The 15,225-nt window shown below is 39.2% G+C and overlaps 2 protein-coding genes across 2 annotated transcripts; one reads left to right on the top strand and one right to left on the bottom strand.

The window, feature by feature from the left end:
• Nucleotides 1-756: 756 nt before the first annotated feature.
• ralaa (RAS like proto-oncogene Aa) lies at nucleotides 757-7,282 on the bottom strand. Its single transcript, XM_084939668.1, has 5 exons — nucleotides 7,168-7,282; nucleotides 4,701-4,946; nucleotides 4,390-4,598; nucleotides 3,971-4,145; nucleotides 757-3,857 (listed from the first exon to the last, which is right to left on the bottom strand). Exons 2-5 carry the CDS (start codon nucleotides 4,812-4,814, stop codon nucleotides 3,735-3,737), a joined length of 621 nt encoding a protein of 206 aa, XP_084795794.1. The 5' UTR covers nucleotides 4,815-4,946; nucleotides 7,168-7,282; the 3' UTR covers nucleotides 757-3,734.
• A 203-nt stretch (nucleotides 7,283-7,485) lies between these two features.
• Nucleotides 7,486-14,570, top strand: med1l (mediator complex subunit 1-like). The gene is made up of 17 exons (XM_084939666.1): nucleotides 7,486-7,587; nucleotides 7,732-7,823; nucleotides 9,028-9,103; nucleotides 9,193-9,247; nucleotides 9,368-9,494; nucleotides 9,580-9,608; nucleotides 9,750-9,821; nucleotides 9,915-9,989; nucleotides 10,180-10,256; nucleotides 10,670-10,732; nucleotides 10,842-10,953; nucleotides 11,078-11,202; nucleotides 11,293-11,414; nucleotides 11,540-11,738; nucleotides 11,849-11,944; nucleotides 12,956-13,058; nucleotides 13,829-14,570. The coding sequence occupies exons 1-17, from the start codon at nucleotides 7,581-7,583 to the stop codon at nucleotides 14,094-14,096; spliced, it is 1,698 nt and encodes a 565-aa protein (XP_084795792.1). The 5' UTR covers nucleotides 7,486-7,580; the 3' UTR covers nucleotides 14,097-14,570.
• Nucleotides 14,571-15,225: the final 655 nt, after the last annotated feature.

Raw genomic sequence — 15,225 nt, 5'->3', positions numbered from 1 at the left:
CATTTGCAATAACTGGCAATGAGTCTCACACATCAAAGGAATTTCGGCCCACTTTTCTTTGCAGAAGAACTTTTCACATATGGTCAGATAAGTTTGAATAACCTTTACCGTTAATAAATGAAATCATTTACCAACTGCATTTTGTATTTACTCAGGATATTTTTTAATAATATTAGAAGATGATCTGACTGGCAATGCACAAGCTCAGTCTACACCTTAATTTGCTCACTATTGTACAATAACATTTCAAATTCTGTGTGTGTGCGCATAGATACATTTATATGCAATAAAACTGAAATACCTTACAAATTACAACATCATTCATCGCAGACATGGTGTAACATGAGAAAGATACCTAAAGGCTAGAGCAATTTTTTACTTTGTTCTCTAAACCAAATGCACAGACTTAAGCTGAAATTGTGACAAATATATTTATTTACCTGTTTTTATTGTTATTTATCCAACAAAGACACCAATAAATGTTACTTTTCCATTTTCTGGCAAGTTTTTTTGTGGTGTTTTTATGGACATGTCTTGCCATTTTCCTGGCAATACAGGCCTGCTGAAAGACTTCATGAGTTTCTAAGGAGCTTAGAAAGAACCTAGACAACTTCAAGAGCTTGTTTTATGACCTTAAGATAGTGCTTTTCCTCTAAGAAAGATTAAGGTAAGGAGATAGAGATTATCCATGTTTATACATATAACACAGCACCTGTTCAGTGCAAAAAACAAACGTATCACACAGAACATACAAAGTGTTATTAGTAATGTCCACTTTATTTGCCATTTCCAAACTCACAAAAAAATGAATTGAAATGTAAGCATCACCTCTTGTATTCACAAACAGATAGGCTACATTAGTGGTTATGTTAAAAATAAGTAAACATGAAGGAAACATTTAACTGATGGCATACATACAACCATCCAATCAATTACATAGATACCTATAGATTTCTTTTTTTACTCCAAGGGTATAGAAAAGGCAAAACAAGTTATCTGAATACCCAGTAGGACAGTTCGCTCATAGCGTTCACACAAACATCTGTTTTAGTATTTCACTGAAATTTTTCGGGCTATCAAGTCTATTAAATTAATATGTGGAAACAAAGTAACAGCAGTAGAATGATTATGAATGATGTCTGCTTGAATAAACAAAAACCCACAACAAACAACTGAAACAAGAAAGACTTTGTTTAGCCAGTGTTATAGTATGCAAGCATTACGGTAGTCACTTTATGTAGGGCAGCTTCTGTAATCCTCAACAATGAAGACACAATGCGGTTAATGTAATAATCTCAAGCTAAAGAAGGAGAGTAATAATAAACTGGGATCTTTATGCTCATTCCAGTTTCTGTGCGTGCCACTTTAACTTTCAGGGCGTTTCAATCATTATGTGGTGTACTGGAGTTTAGCCCTTAGGACATATATTAGACTAAACTGCTTACCAATCAGTTTGATGCCACCTCACGTTACTATTTTAAAGTCCAACTCCTTCTACTATGTGCTTTGCTGTAAACATGAGTTGCATGATAAACGCACACTAAAAAGACAAACAAACAGACAAAAGAAAGCTTCATAGCTGTTGGATGACACACTTTTTTCCAAACTGCAGTCAGATCTTTAAATGGCGCTCCAGCTCAAGTGCTTCTAGTTCTCAATAGTTTCTAGACCCAGTCAGTGTTTTAAACTGTTTCCAAGTTTCACATTTCCTCTTTGCAATTACAGCAAACATTTTGCATAGACTCCAGTGTTGGGCACGTTATTGGTTGTGGCAATCTTTTAGTGTAAATGGTGAGCAGCTTACTATTAAGTTAACGATTGGTAGTGAATCAGAGAGAAAAATGGCAACAACCTCAATGTGGCTGTTTAACTTTACTGAAATATTAAAAACAAATAATAAGTTACTAAAAATAAATTATAATGTTCACAAGAAAAGAAAAAAAAAGGCTCAGTCATAAATTAAGAAACAAGGGGCAGTTTTCACAGTGTATTTTGGTCTATGCATTCTCAATTTGCCAATTTCTATACACTGTTTCAACCTTTGCCTCTAAAATGCCATCTACAAGATAAAATGAACACATTCGGCATGTTACTACAGCACTGTAACACAGGGTAGCCTTGCACAAAACGTAGCAAAGTAGAACGCCAGTGACCTCTAAACTCTGCAAATCATTGGCAGTCTAAGATTACAGGCAAACAGGATGAGTATGAGGGGATGTTTCACATTCACAATGGACAGAGAGGCAACAGTGACGCACTGCACAAGAATTACTAAAGCCCTCATAACCTTGCATTTCTTTCCCCAGGCGAATCAGACCGAAATCTCGACGCTTCCCGACACTCCTTTTGACTTTTGCAAAGACTGTAGTGCTTACTTTTGATGCTCATTACAGCAAGCTGTCATTCACTTCAAATAATAAGTGGGCACTTGTTTGTACTAGCTAGCGTTTTTCTTTGGCGACTAAAACTTTTTTTGGACAAGTATCACCTCACGTCTATGCAGCCTGCAGTCTCGTTTTCATTTCATGCCTTAAAAATGATCTATTCATTAATTTACCCCAGCTTTCCAATTAAGGACTTTTCCATTTAACAAAAGGAAAAAGGAGATACAAGTTTGCAGATTAAATGTCAGGAAAAGTTATAAATGAAAAAAGACATTTTTTACATGTTACAATGCGTTTCTTTGTTTTTAAAATTAAGATGTGTCAGCATGTAAGGGATGTAGTGTTATGGAATCACCTTTTATCTGAGCACCAGGGATTCCTTTATCGCAAAAAAAGACAATGCCAAGTGAGGTAAAACTTCTGACATGTTAGAATTGAAAAGAGTTCAAGTGTTGCAAAATCCCTCACAGATTCAAGGGTAACGATTAATGTCCATTGTGCATTTGAGAAGACTCAAAGTCTGTGGGGTAAGGGGAGAGATTAGTGGAAAAATTAGTGCGCTTATCTTACACTGGGTGATATGATAGAGGAGAAGAAGAAGGGAAATGTTTGACGTCACGACTAAAAAGAAGTATACATAACTGTACAACGTAGTAAAACTGAGGTGTAAAACGATAAATAGGAATGGCATCAAATTTTGTCTCGAGCTTTGATAATGAAACTTTTTTCTAATTGAAATGTTTCATAGGCTCAGTGCAATGTTCATCTCCTCTGTGGCTCTTGATGAACTCTGGGTTGACACTACACTGCCGAGTCTGTTAACTAACCCTTCTTACCAAAGATGGTGTATTAATTAAAAGGGATTGGGGCTTTCCAGTACTGAGCTCCAGTTACATCTTCCCTGTTTAAACCTTGGCGCTTAGACTTTCATTTAAATCTTTTTTTCAACTTGCACTGCACAGCTCTCTTAATATGTGTATGTGTGTTACACACACACGTCAGACTTTACAATGAAAAGTTTTGGAACATTTCAGGACTTAGCCTCTCAAGCTTAGGTCTAAATTAAAAACACCACTGAATTATTACACTCTGTAATGTGGTCAGAGTGAGAAAGAGAGAGAGTACATAAATTATTTGGAGTGTCAGCACATAAAAAGTTAGAGCTATAAATGGTGTATGAAGTGCCACCTTACTACTTCCTGACACATGGTCAGATGTCCTGTTAACCAGGAACAGAAGGTCATGGTCAGGTATGGGCACAAAAAATTAAATTAAATTAAAACTTTAAAAAAAAGCAAAAGTCTGAGAAATGCGTATGTACATAAGCAGCGAGCCTGCTCCCTCTAACGACTATAAAATACAGCATCTCTCTCTAATTCTCTTGGCCAAACTTTTACTTTTCTTCTTCCCGTTTTTCTCTTTGCTGTCCTCCATTTTTCTTGCCCGGATCTCTCTCATTAGGTCGAAAAAAACCTGTTAACAGGAGAACATAAAAAACACAAGTGTTCACATTTCTGTGTTTATGTGTCTGTTTTGCTTGGTGTCAGCATAGGACGGAATTATTATGTTCAGCAAGTTAAACAAACCTTGTCAACATTGGCACGAGTTTTGGCCGAAGTCTCCACGTAGCACACGCCCCACTGCTCTGCACGTGCCTTTGCCTCATCTGCGCTAACCTGCCGTCGGTCGTCCAAGTCTGACTTATTACCAACCAGGAGAAAGGGCACATTCTCATCCTCCTTCACTCGCAGAATCTGCTCTCTGCAAAAAAAAAAAACCCAAAAAAAACCCAACCAGGAAATCTCATTCAGCCGTGAATTATGTAAATAAACAGAGCGCTGCTTGGTAAATGCACAAAATCCTTACTCATATGAGTCAAGTCAACCTGATGGAAGAAAAACCTTGAGTTGTGATGATGTATCAAAAAAGCAAAGGAGGAAGAATAGCTTAATTACATCCTAATGGATGGGTAAGTGCTTCATTAAAAGAATCTAAGTGGCTGCACCTGAAGTCTACTGTTGCTGCAAAAGACTCCAGCTCTGTGATGGAAAATACGCAGAGGAAACCCTCGCCACTTCGGAAGTAGTTATCCCGGATGGCTGCGTAGTCCTCTTGCCCAGCTGTATCAAGGATGTCAATTTGCACCTCCTCTCCATCCAGCACCACTTTCTTCCTGTAACTGTCTGCTTTAGTGGGCTCGTAGTCTTCAACAAACTAGAAAACAGAAAGAGATCCATTATGCCAGAGTTTTTTTGTTTTTTTATAAAAACCTCAAAACTGGAATTTCAGTTGAGTACTGTGATGTGAGCAGCTCACCTCATCATACATGAACTGGAGTGTAAGAGCTGATTTGCCCACTCCTCCACTGCCAACCATTATCACTTTGTGAAGGGCTAGAGAGTTCTGCCCTTTTGGCTTTGCAGCTGCCATGGCTCTGTGTACCGAGAGATGCAAGTATCAAAGGGAGAAAGTGCAAGATGGCCGGAAGGGATTGTGAAATGTGAGGACTGCAAAAATCAGATCCAAAGACTGCAGGTCCAACAAAGGGCTGAATGATAGTTCCTGTGGAGAATTTAAAAAAGAAAAGAAGAGAAAGATGTTGCATCATATTTTCCAGAGCCTCCAGGTTCCATTTCTGCATTTTGATTGCACAGTCATCATGGTAATAAATCCCAAACCAATAAAAGGCTTAAAAAGCAGAAACTACAATTAGACTTGAGACGTCGTACAAAAGAATGATTCTCTGTAGCTTAACAAGAATGCAGGAAACATTGTCATGACACAAGACTGATGCATTAGAAATGCAAATTTATTTTCATTATAAATTCTGCTCTGAAGCCATTTGCCTGTGCAAATAGCACCTATCCCTTACTGCCTTAAGCAGTATTACTTTCCTCTTTACAAACGCAACCGCAATACCACTTGACCTGTTAACATTTCAGGCCATAAGTATTCAGAAGTAACAGAAATCAGATCACACAAATTGTAAACCTGGCTCTAATTTCCAGCTGTACATTTTGTTTTTACATCTTGGTTAGTTGTGAAACACAAGATGGAGAAAGCAATAGAAGTGCAAGTTACTACTGGTAGAAATATTACCCCTGGCATAATTTCCTCATACAAGAGACAAGAAATAATTTGCTTGTCCATGCAAAGACATTTACTAATAGTTTTTATTTATAAATTTTTCCCTCTCAGATGTCTGAAGGTACACAAAGATTTGAAAGAGATTTATGAATATGTTGTCAGAGTCAGTTTTAGGCCTAGTCCAGCAAGGGGATTCCTAACTTCTCCCGAGAAACAAACTCTTTAATTCCTGTGAAAAAACAGTTGTTAAGGTTATACCAAACAAACTGGTCGAAACATGACCCTGACATCACAGATGCACTGGCCAATCTACAACATAGCAAAAGGGTACATTTTTTATAATCTTAAACCTCTTTTGCGTGTTGCTAAAATACCGAAACACAAATACCAATTCAGAAAGGCGCCTTGTGGGTGCAGTACTTTTGGCAGCCAAGTTTCACTACAAATACATATTTGAGCCTGAGGACCAAATACTGCTTGTCAATAGCACAGAAAAGGTAACATTAACTACAAATAAAGCGCACAAATTCCACTAATAGAACAGTTTTAAGTGAACCTGCCCTAAGAAAAGGGAGACAAGTTTTGAAAAGCTGGCAGTACTTTATATGTCTTTGACAACAGTGGATAAAATGTGACACATGATAAGGCAATTGAGTGGCCTCTTTTCCATACTGGACTGTCCAAGAACACTATGGAAAATGCATACTGTCCAGAAATGTGTGCTCAAGCTCTTTCCTAAAGGCCAACACAAACCCTTTTTTGTGGGTGGGGGGGATCAGGGATAAGCATGGGCTTGCAGCCAATTCGTCACTACACAAATTAACATAAAAGGTTTATTTACTGCAAGTCAATAGTACTATAAAGAATTGAAGGAATGTTGCTTTACTTTGATCTTTTAAAGCTGCAAACATCTCTTAGCAAGTTGTTTTGACTGGAAGTGAAAAGGGAACTATTAACGGGTCAGTCGTTCTGGGCTTGGAGAGGCGTTTAACAACAATTTCTAAACAAACCCAAGTCACCTTATGTAAAGACAGGGAGACTGTAGAGACAATACTATGCCTTCAGTTTACAATCATCAGCACAAATGTGGGTGGAAAGTCAATACACCAGTTAGACAAATTAGTCAGTGAGTCATTATTTAGCAAATAAAAAACAAACAAGACGCCACACCATAAGCACACCAAGAATACAAAAAACAAAATACTATACACAAAAAACTATACATAACATGAACTGAGAAATCAACTATTTAACAAACTATTACAATAAAAGATAAACTAGCACAGCAAATGTCAGTGTACACGTCCCTAACAACAACGTTAACTTATTAGCAACTTAGCTGGTTGACTGCTGGGCAATGTGGCTAACAAGCTAACTATGCTACCGGGCAGGTAAATGCCACCTGACATCAAAGTAACATTTCAGGATGAAGATAACATCTGAAAGACACGTTTCTAAAAGCGGATATTCTGCAACAGATGTTCGCTCGTTGCTTCCAAACTCAGTAGCTTCCTCGTTAGCGAGGACGAGTGTGGACACACAGAAGGGGGGGGGGGGTAAAGGGGAAAAAAACGGCTAGCGAGCAGCTAATCATAACTAAATGATGCGACGCTAATAAAACTGAAAGACAAGCAGGGTCCGTTGCACCAGTACCATGTCTTGTATTAACACAAATCCAAAAATAAACAGCACTCACCTTGGCAAAAGGTCCGATGAAGCGGAATTTAAGGTGGCGAAACGAAACGACTCAGGTAGCTACTTGTTAGCTCATGGCTAGCTTTCTGGCTAACTCCAGAGACCCAGCTGGTAGCTGTTAGCAGCAGTCTGACTGCACGTCCTGTGGGCTTGGCTCCGACTGACAACGCCCGCCTGCCTGAGAGAAGCAGACAGCGTCTCACTTTGACTTTAGTGTGTGAGTGTAATATTTTCTTTCAAAAAAAATATAGCCCCCAGGTATGGACATATCAGATAATTACCCTCGCAGTTGAGCATACAGTACAATGCAGATTAGGAACAGCGGATGAAAGGTACCACATAACTGATTAACTGGCTAATCCGCATAAATAGTGGCAGGTTTGTTCAAAAGGAGAAGAGTGAAGAGACCTCCACATGCCAGGTATGTCGGTTTGAATATAGTGTTCTCACTAAATAAACACATAATTTAAGTAAAAAATGCGCAAATGTAAATAAAACATCTTAAAATGGGAAGAAAGTTTAATTTTAATTTTTCCCATCAATCTCCTGTTTTTCGACGCTTTAGTTATGATGGACAGGGTCACAATTCCAGAGCTGCGTTTGAAGTTTGCAGAGAAGAGTTGGGCTGACACTTTTCAGCTTGTCCGAAGGTGTATGGTGAGGCAGACTTCACTAAATAAAAATGAAAATGCCTCTACTCAAATGGTCTAATTGAATCATTTTAGTTATATGGTTATTTATTTATTTATTTATTTTAATCTCATTTTACGCAAAAGAGATTACTCATTTTTATTTCTAATTTAAAGTAAGACCCCATCCTTTGTTTTGTTTGGGGTTTAAAGGGGGTACGTTGTGTTATGTGGCTGGTTAGTGCATGGCTCTGCTAATATGATAATGTGGTGTGAACTGGTGTGGCTATGCACTCAGAATGAGATCATTCATCCTGGAACACACACGGCTTTGTTTTTTTTTTTTTGACCAGCGGTCTTTTTTTTTCTTCTTCTCTCTCTCTTTTTTTTGCATTAACTGGTATCACTTAAGCTACTTGGATTTACTTATCAAGCACCTGGTACAGTGTATGGAGTAAAGTAAACAATGTAGTTTGACTGTGGGTTGTTGGTTATCTTTATGGCATTGGCTTTGATTCCACTATTTAACACCATCCCTTTTGGCTAGACATGCACTACTGCTGGCTTAATTAATTTTCCTTTGCACTATTTATTGATTCTTAAATAGAGGATGTCCCTCTTGTACATGTATATTATTTGGTTAGAGGTTTGAGAGTTCAAGCACTGACATGAGGTAAAAGGGCTGTACTCTGTGCAGTCACTATTATTATTGTTCTATCTGTATGCTGGGCCTCTGTGAGAAGAGAGGGTTGGTTACTTTTCTTTAGATTTGTCATGGGTGGAGCAGCAGGGTAGATAATACTTTTGGATTAATGTGGAGTGGAGCTTGGCAGTGGTCAGTCTCTGGAGTGTGTTGAAGAAATGTGATTACTTGGTGGTCTGAAGTGATGTGTGGTCCAAAGGGATAAGGCATCTGGGGCTAGTTATCCATTTCTCTTCCAGCAGTAATCTTAAAGAGAACTTGTGAAGAAGTGGGGTTCTTCTTCTTCAAAAAAAATTAAGTACAATAATTTCAAACTCCTAGTTTCAAAACATTTGTTTCATTAAACACACACATCCCAGTATGAAAAGCATCCAAATGTCAGTGTTTTCCTTGAGATGGTGTCATGCAGTTTGTGTTGCATGGTGAGATGGGCAGACAGGACCAAAGGCTGTTTGCACAAGACTTTGCTTTTGCCATACAAACAGTCCATTGTTGTTTTCTTTGTCTCTCGCCTTTGTTCCTATAATAGGAGAAATCCAGAGATGAATCCAGATCCCGTAAGCCACTGGAAAGATCCCTGGAAAAACTCCAGGAAGAATCAAACGGTATGTGAGTAACATGTATTTATTTATTTTTTTTTTTTTGGGAAGTATTTTTACTTTACATAAGTAAAATGAATCTCGTTATGTTTCAGTGTGCACCATCAACACCACAAAGCTCCGCCTGGAGATTATCGCAAAACAACAAGGGTATAAAACTGACCTCTGTGGCTTTGTTTTTGCTTTTGAGACTCATATCTTTCCTCATCTGTTTTTCTATTAATCTGCTGTGATGACACCTTGTTATCCATATGAATCTTTTCTCCCAAGGATGAGTTTTCACTTTGCTGAGGCCACGTGCTATTTATCAGCTGATTTATTCTACGTTGAGGTATTGTTGTTGCCATGTGGTGAAGTGGAGGAGGTGAAGGTGGTCCCTCACGGAGAATCCCCTGTTGTAAGTGGACTGTGCTGCTTCCAGCAAGTCATTAGAACTTCTCACCTTTTGCTAATCATGCTGATAAAATAAAACTGTCTCTTAGCCCAGTGAATCCCTGCTTCAGCTGCTAAGGTAAGGGAATGGATTGCTTTTAAATTTACATTTTTCTTGCAGTAAGCAGTGCCATTATCCACTAAATTTTTTTAAGAGCACAATGACAGCACTAATGGTTTTAGCTCTATTTGCTGATTGTGCTGCTTTCTGGGTGCCCAGGTCCAAAAACTTTGCCGCCTTCTCCCTGAAGTTACAAGGCCTCTTTGCCCAGTACAACATCCCTGGAGACAAGTGCCTACCTCAGCTTGTCAAATATTCTTTAGCTTTTATAAATCTGAGGCTCTTGTGATCATTTAGCCATGTGTTCCCTTTTTTCTTTTCCAGTGAAATTAAATTAAAATTGTTGGCATCTCTACAGTGCCTTGGGAAAGACTTATGGAAAATCGCTCATTTGCCAAGGTGTGTGACAAAGCAACAACTTTCCAAAAGTCTGTCTGCTTAAAACAAAATGAATTGCTTCAATTCAGTGCTTCAATTTAAATTTCATAAACCAAAACGCATGTATATGAAATGATCAGGAGAGTAAATAATTGTAGCTCTTCATATAAACCGCAGTTTTTTTGTTTGTTTCTTTTATTCCTCTTTTCAGGGAACAAAAGTATTCTGACCCTGAAATGGACTTGATAAACAATGGCAGGATTGGGGATTTAATCATGGGAAAAGAAGGTATAGTTACACTTGTATATTGAATTGGTTGTATTTAAATGATTCAAATTAAATTCTAGATCAGGAGTGTCAAATATAAGGTGCGGGGGCCAGAATTGGCCCAGTAATGACTCCAATCCGGCCCACTGGACGGCTTTGGAAAATGTGAAAGATGTAAAACTTTATTTTCACAAGTTTTACAACTTTCCTTCTGATAAACACCTCCCCCACAGTCAACCACACCACGCAAAGTAATGGATAAACAATTAGGTGATGTAAAAGTTTTCACTGTCTATTATAGAAAAGTCATTAAAATTGAAGTTAAATGTGTTTACACTGACAGAAAGGGAAGTGTCACTGGTCTGGCCTAATTAAGAGGAAACTAGGCTGAGTTTGTCCCATGGTGTAAAATGAGTTTGACATCCCTGTTCTAGATTGTCCTTTCACCATGCGGTTCTTTATTCCTCCGACCAATGGAACTAAAACTTTGGTGTCAGGTAAGCTTCTGGATTAAAAACGTGATAAATTGTGTTCGCTTTCATTCAGTTCATTCAATACAGGTGTCTTCGGAGGTGTTAAAATTAATAGATTTTCCTCAAATGACAGACTTGAATCCAGTTGTTCAAGCCGCCCAGGTTACTGTAGTTGTCAGCGATGTGACCCACAAGCTTCAGATGGCATCTGTGGTCCCTCAGCCTCCCCAGCTGGATCCTCAGGGGTATCAGCCTGCTTTCTGATTTTTAATCTCTCACCCAGCGGGACAAGTTTAATTTTCCATTTATGAGTGAGTCTGACTGTCACTAGCGTTGGTGTTAATGGAGTACAATTGTGTCCTGGAGCAGTTATCCTGTGTTTGTTCCGCTGAATGAGGTGCCAAATGAAATGCTGCCTGCCTGTTTCCTGCTTAAGCTGCAGCCAGCTATGCCCGTGATGCCGTCTTTTGTAAAGAAGCTCAGCCAAATTACAGGTCAGGGAGGCTTTCATGAGTATTGTGTGAAATGTACATGAAACAAAAAGCCTGCTCATTACTGCTGCTCTGTCTCCGATTATTTCCTAGATGTGACTGTACCAGATGTTGACCTGCAGTGGGCACCCTTACCCAAGCTTCTCATGAGAGATTCATTAAGCGCAAACAGCTCCTGGGAGATGACATGCGAAAGCAAGATGATTTTTACAGTGGTATGAGGATACTATTTATTATAACTGGAAAATGTAAAAGAGGGGTTAGTATTTAATATGTAATTTATGCATTTTATTAAAAAAAAAAAAAGAAAAGAAAAAAAGATCAATGCTTATCCATCTAGACTCTTCCTGGTGGTGTGATGCATAGTTATATTTTCCCTGGAGCTGCATGGGATGTGCCTGCCCACAGGGGGGCTGTGGTGGACAGTGTTCCCTTCACCCACCCTGGTCATGTCCCAGCCCTGCTGGAGCTGCTGCGCCACCAGTGTGCCATTAACACCCTGCTGAGGAGCTGTTTCATATTTCACTGTGCCAGTCCAGGTAGGAGTGTTTTTACATTACAAAATCGGTCGACACAGAGATGGTGTAAAGTGGGCAGCAAACATTGTTGTGCTTAAAATATGTAACGCTTCATTTATGCATCTTACCAGGTTCAGTTTGTGGCCTGCATTTCGAAGTCCTTCCAGAGTCTGACAGCAGCTTTTCTGTGACCTTCCAGCCACCTGATGCTGACTGCCTGGGTGTTTGTGAGCATTAAGTTCATTTCAAATTTGGGAAAAAAATTAGCTGTTGCTGAAGCTCAAACTGAACATCAGAATGGGGAAGAAATATGGTTTAAGTGACTTTTCATTTGGCATGGTAGTACCAATTGGGCTGGTCTGAGTATAAACTGCTGATCTACTGGGAGTTTTTGACATCACCACAGTCAGAATCATGTTTATGGCCAAGTTTGTACACAAATAAGGAAATTTGTCTTGGTGTCAGGGTGCAAAATCTCTAAGTTTTGCAGAGGATGGTCTGGGAAAAGACTGCAGTGAGTGGAAGTTCTCTGGGTGAAAACACCTTGTTGAGGTCGGAGGAGAATAGCCAGAGTGGTTTGAACTGATAGGAAAGCAATGGTAGCTCAAATAGCCAGTTGTTGCAACCAAGATATGCAGAAGTGCAACTCTGAATGCAGACCACCTTGAAGCAGGTGGGCTACAGTAGCAGATGACACATTGGGTGCTGCTCCTGTCAGTTATGAACGGAAAGCTAAAGTTGCACAATCGCATCAAATTTGGACAATGGAAGATTGTAAAAACATTGCCTGGCCTGAGTTTGCCTGGTCTATTTCTTCTGTGACATTCAGATGGTAGGGTTAGAAAACAACAACTTGAAAGCATGGCTCTGATTTCCAGTTTCAGGGTGGTGGGGGTGGTAGTGGAGTAGTGAAGGAGATTTTTCTTGACACACTATGGTCCCCTTAGAATCATTTAAATGTCACAGCCTTCTTTAGTGTTGCTGCTAGCAATGTCCACCAGTGTACCCACCTCCTGATGACTCCTTCCAGCAGGACGAAGTGTCATGCCACAAAGTACAAATAATCTCAGCCTGGTTTCTTGAATGTCATCATATTTCCTGCAGGGTTCGTTTTTTGGCTATAAACTTGGTGATAGATGGGCAAATCAAGTAAAAAAAACCTGGTTGTGATATCAGTTTGGGAAAATGAACAAGTTAAATGAATGTGGTGTGTAATTTAAACTGATTTGTGCCCACAGTGCTGGTGAATGTACCGAAACCTCACCAGATTACCTGCAGCTTATTTGGAGCAAATACACGCGATCCTTCCATTAATGAATACCTCTCCTCTGTCATCACGAGGTATGTTTTCTGTCTTTAAGAACCATGCTTACATGCAAATGTTGGTGTAAATGTGATTATTATTTACTTTTTAAGGACTCAAGTGTGTGTAACAATGTACAGAAATTCTGCATTATGAAGATCTGTGTGCAGTAGAATAACTGAAGTGTAACTGAATGTAGTTTATTATGCTGATTCATTCATCACCTACCTGAACAGTGTCTAAACTTTACAGCTTTAACTAGCATAACATATGTGAACACGTGATTAAATGATCATTACATGGTAGAATTACAGTAACTCTTTCTCAAGCACTACTACTCATCCTACATTTACAAACATGCTACACACGCCAACAAAAAAGATGCTCTTAATTAAGAGGTTAAACAGTTAAACTGTGTGTTCAACACAATGCTTGGCTAACATACCAGCAGCTTCCTTGCTGTTTGTGTTACAACTATAGATTAAACTCTCTTCAGTATGTGTCTTCATCACATTCTCCCGGTTCCTCCGCGTTTACATTCTCCCACCGAGCTGCTGCACTTAACCTTTACAGCGCCTGTGTCCCACTGACGTCTCTACTAGCATATTGTGACCTTGCACATTTATTTACCTGTGATTTGCTTTGTTTAAAGTTCCTGCATGTTTTATTAAGAATATAGATATCTGGTAGCAGACTGTTTCAACAACTGGGTTGTAAGAGGAAGGGATTTGTCTTGTTGCCGTACTGAATTTTAGCTCCACTCCTTCTAGGAACTTTCAGTTGTTTTGTTTTGTTTTTCTCCACTCAGCTGTATGTCCATTCCTGAGACAATGAGGATGCTATACAACAAGCTCGAGGACATCACCTCTGTCCCACTTTCTCCCAGCTGCTCGGCCACCACAGAGACTGAAAATGACCATTCAGCTCCCTCGAGTACAGCTGTGGCCGACACCAGCAGACCTTTGGCCACTTTCTCCCAAAGTGCAGCTATGCCAAAGGACGGCTTCAGTGTTTCTGATTTAGCACATTCTGCCCTGACTCTAGCCAAATCTGAATCTATTCTTGAAATAAATTAAAGTCCCTCCGCCTCCTCTTACCCACCACCCCTTGTAGACACGTTTCAACACAGGGTGGACAACAGGCACAGCTGATCTAAACGTGCATCCACAGCCTTTATGAAAACTCTCATGGGTTAAATCAGCCATAAATATGGACCAGAATAACTGGTATTTGTTTTCCGTTATCAGTTAGAGATGCTAATGTGTAACATAGAAGGCTGTGTTTGAGTAATTCAGAGTTCATAATCGCATCCATCTACTGCAGGATGCTTAAATGTCACTTACTATGCATTCCAGCGTGGCAGAGATTACTGGCTGTAAAGATCTGAGGTCTGACATCTGACCTCAGACAGCCAAGAGCCCAGTTGATTGGTACCATGTGAGCCAATCAAACATTGTTAAAGTACATAATGCACTCTTTATGTTTTGTAAGACTCCACACATTAAAAAAATAAAAAATAAAGAAAAAAATAGCTTTGGTGTCACATATGATTCAGCTCTCAAATGCATTCTCTCTAAACCACAATTTAGTTTTTGCTTTATTTTTTTTCTTTGATGTAAATTTAGGTTTTGTACAATAAGAGTGACATTTGGTGTGAAAATGTAGGAGTGGAAGACCGATGTGCAATGGAAACTCGGCAGTAAGAAATCTCTTGATTGTTGCTGAGCACAGTAGTGCTTTTTCTGTGCGGAAGCCAACACGGTTACCAATATAGCACAAATGTGAGTAGTCTGTAAAGAATTAGAAATATTTGCATTCTAACAAAGGGAGGAAATTTAACTTTTTTTCACATTCCAAAAGAAATGTTTGAGACAAAACTCACTGGTGCAATATTCAACTAAATCATGAAGACCTACTGGCGATGTGCATTTAGAAAGGAATTTAACATGTATTAAGAATACGAAGTCAACTGTCAACAGCAGACAACTGGTTTTGTCCCGTGTCTGTACTTCTGCATATCCAATAACCTGTACGGCTGCTATTCATAGAAACATTGTAACATGTGGTTAAACCGCTCTCTTTTTTCAGTGGGCTTCTGTTCTCCGAATATATCAGCGATTATGTGTCCTCACTTCTAACTGGACGGGCATAAATCTGTTGAAGTCGCACCTGGTAGTAATGAGGAGTAGATTCCTTGGACTGTGA

This window comes from Perissodus microlepis, chromosome 9 (genome assembly GCF_051167445.1).
Source record: "Perissodus microlepis isolate ML-2025 ecotype Zambia chromosome 9, ASM5116744v1, whole genome shotgun sequence".
NCBI lineage: Eukaryota > Metazoa > Chordata > Actinopteri > Cichliformes > Cichlidae > Perissodus > Perissodus microlepis.
The sequence above is the reverse complement of the archived record's forward strand: the minus strand, read 5'-3'. Positions and strand labels throughout refer to the sequence as shown.

Bases quoted from the DNA above. Each gene is read 5' to 3' on its own strand.
- ralaa (XM_084939668.1), bottom strand. From the start codon at position 4,814: ATGGCAGCTGCAAAGCCAAAAGGGCAGAACTCTCTAGCCCTTCACAAA. The intron at 4,599-4,700 runs GTGAGCTGCTCA...TCTGTTTTCTAG, and splicing joins TCCAGTTCATGTATGATGAG to TTTGTTGAAGACTACGAGCC. The intron at 3,858-3,970 runs GTTTGTTTAACT...TCCTGTTAACAG, and splicing joins CTCGTGCCAATGTTGACAAG to GTTTTTTTCGACCTAATGAG.
- med1l (XM_084939666.1), top strand. The intron at 11,203-11,292 runs GTCAGGGAGGCT...ATTATTTCCTAG, and splicing joins GAAGCTCAGCCAAATTACAG to ATGTGACTGTACCAGATGTT. The intron at 11,415-11,539 runs GTATGAGGATAC...TTATCCATCTAG, and splicing joins GCAAGATGATTTTTACAGTG to ACTCTTCCTGGTGGTGTGAT.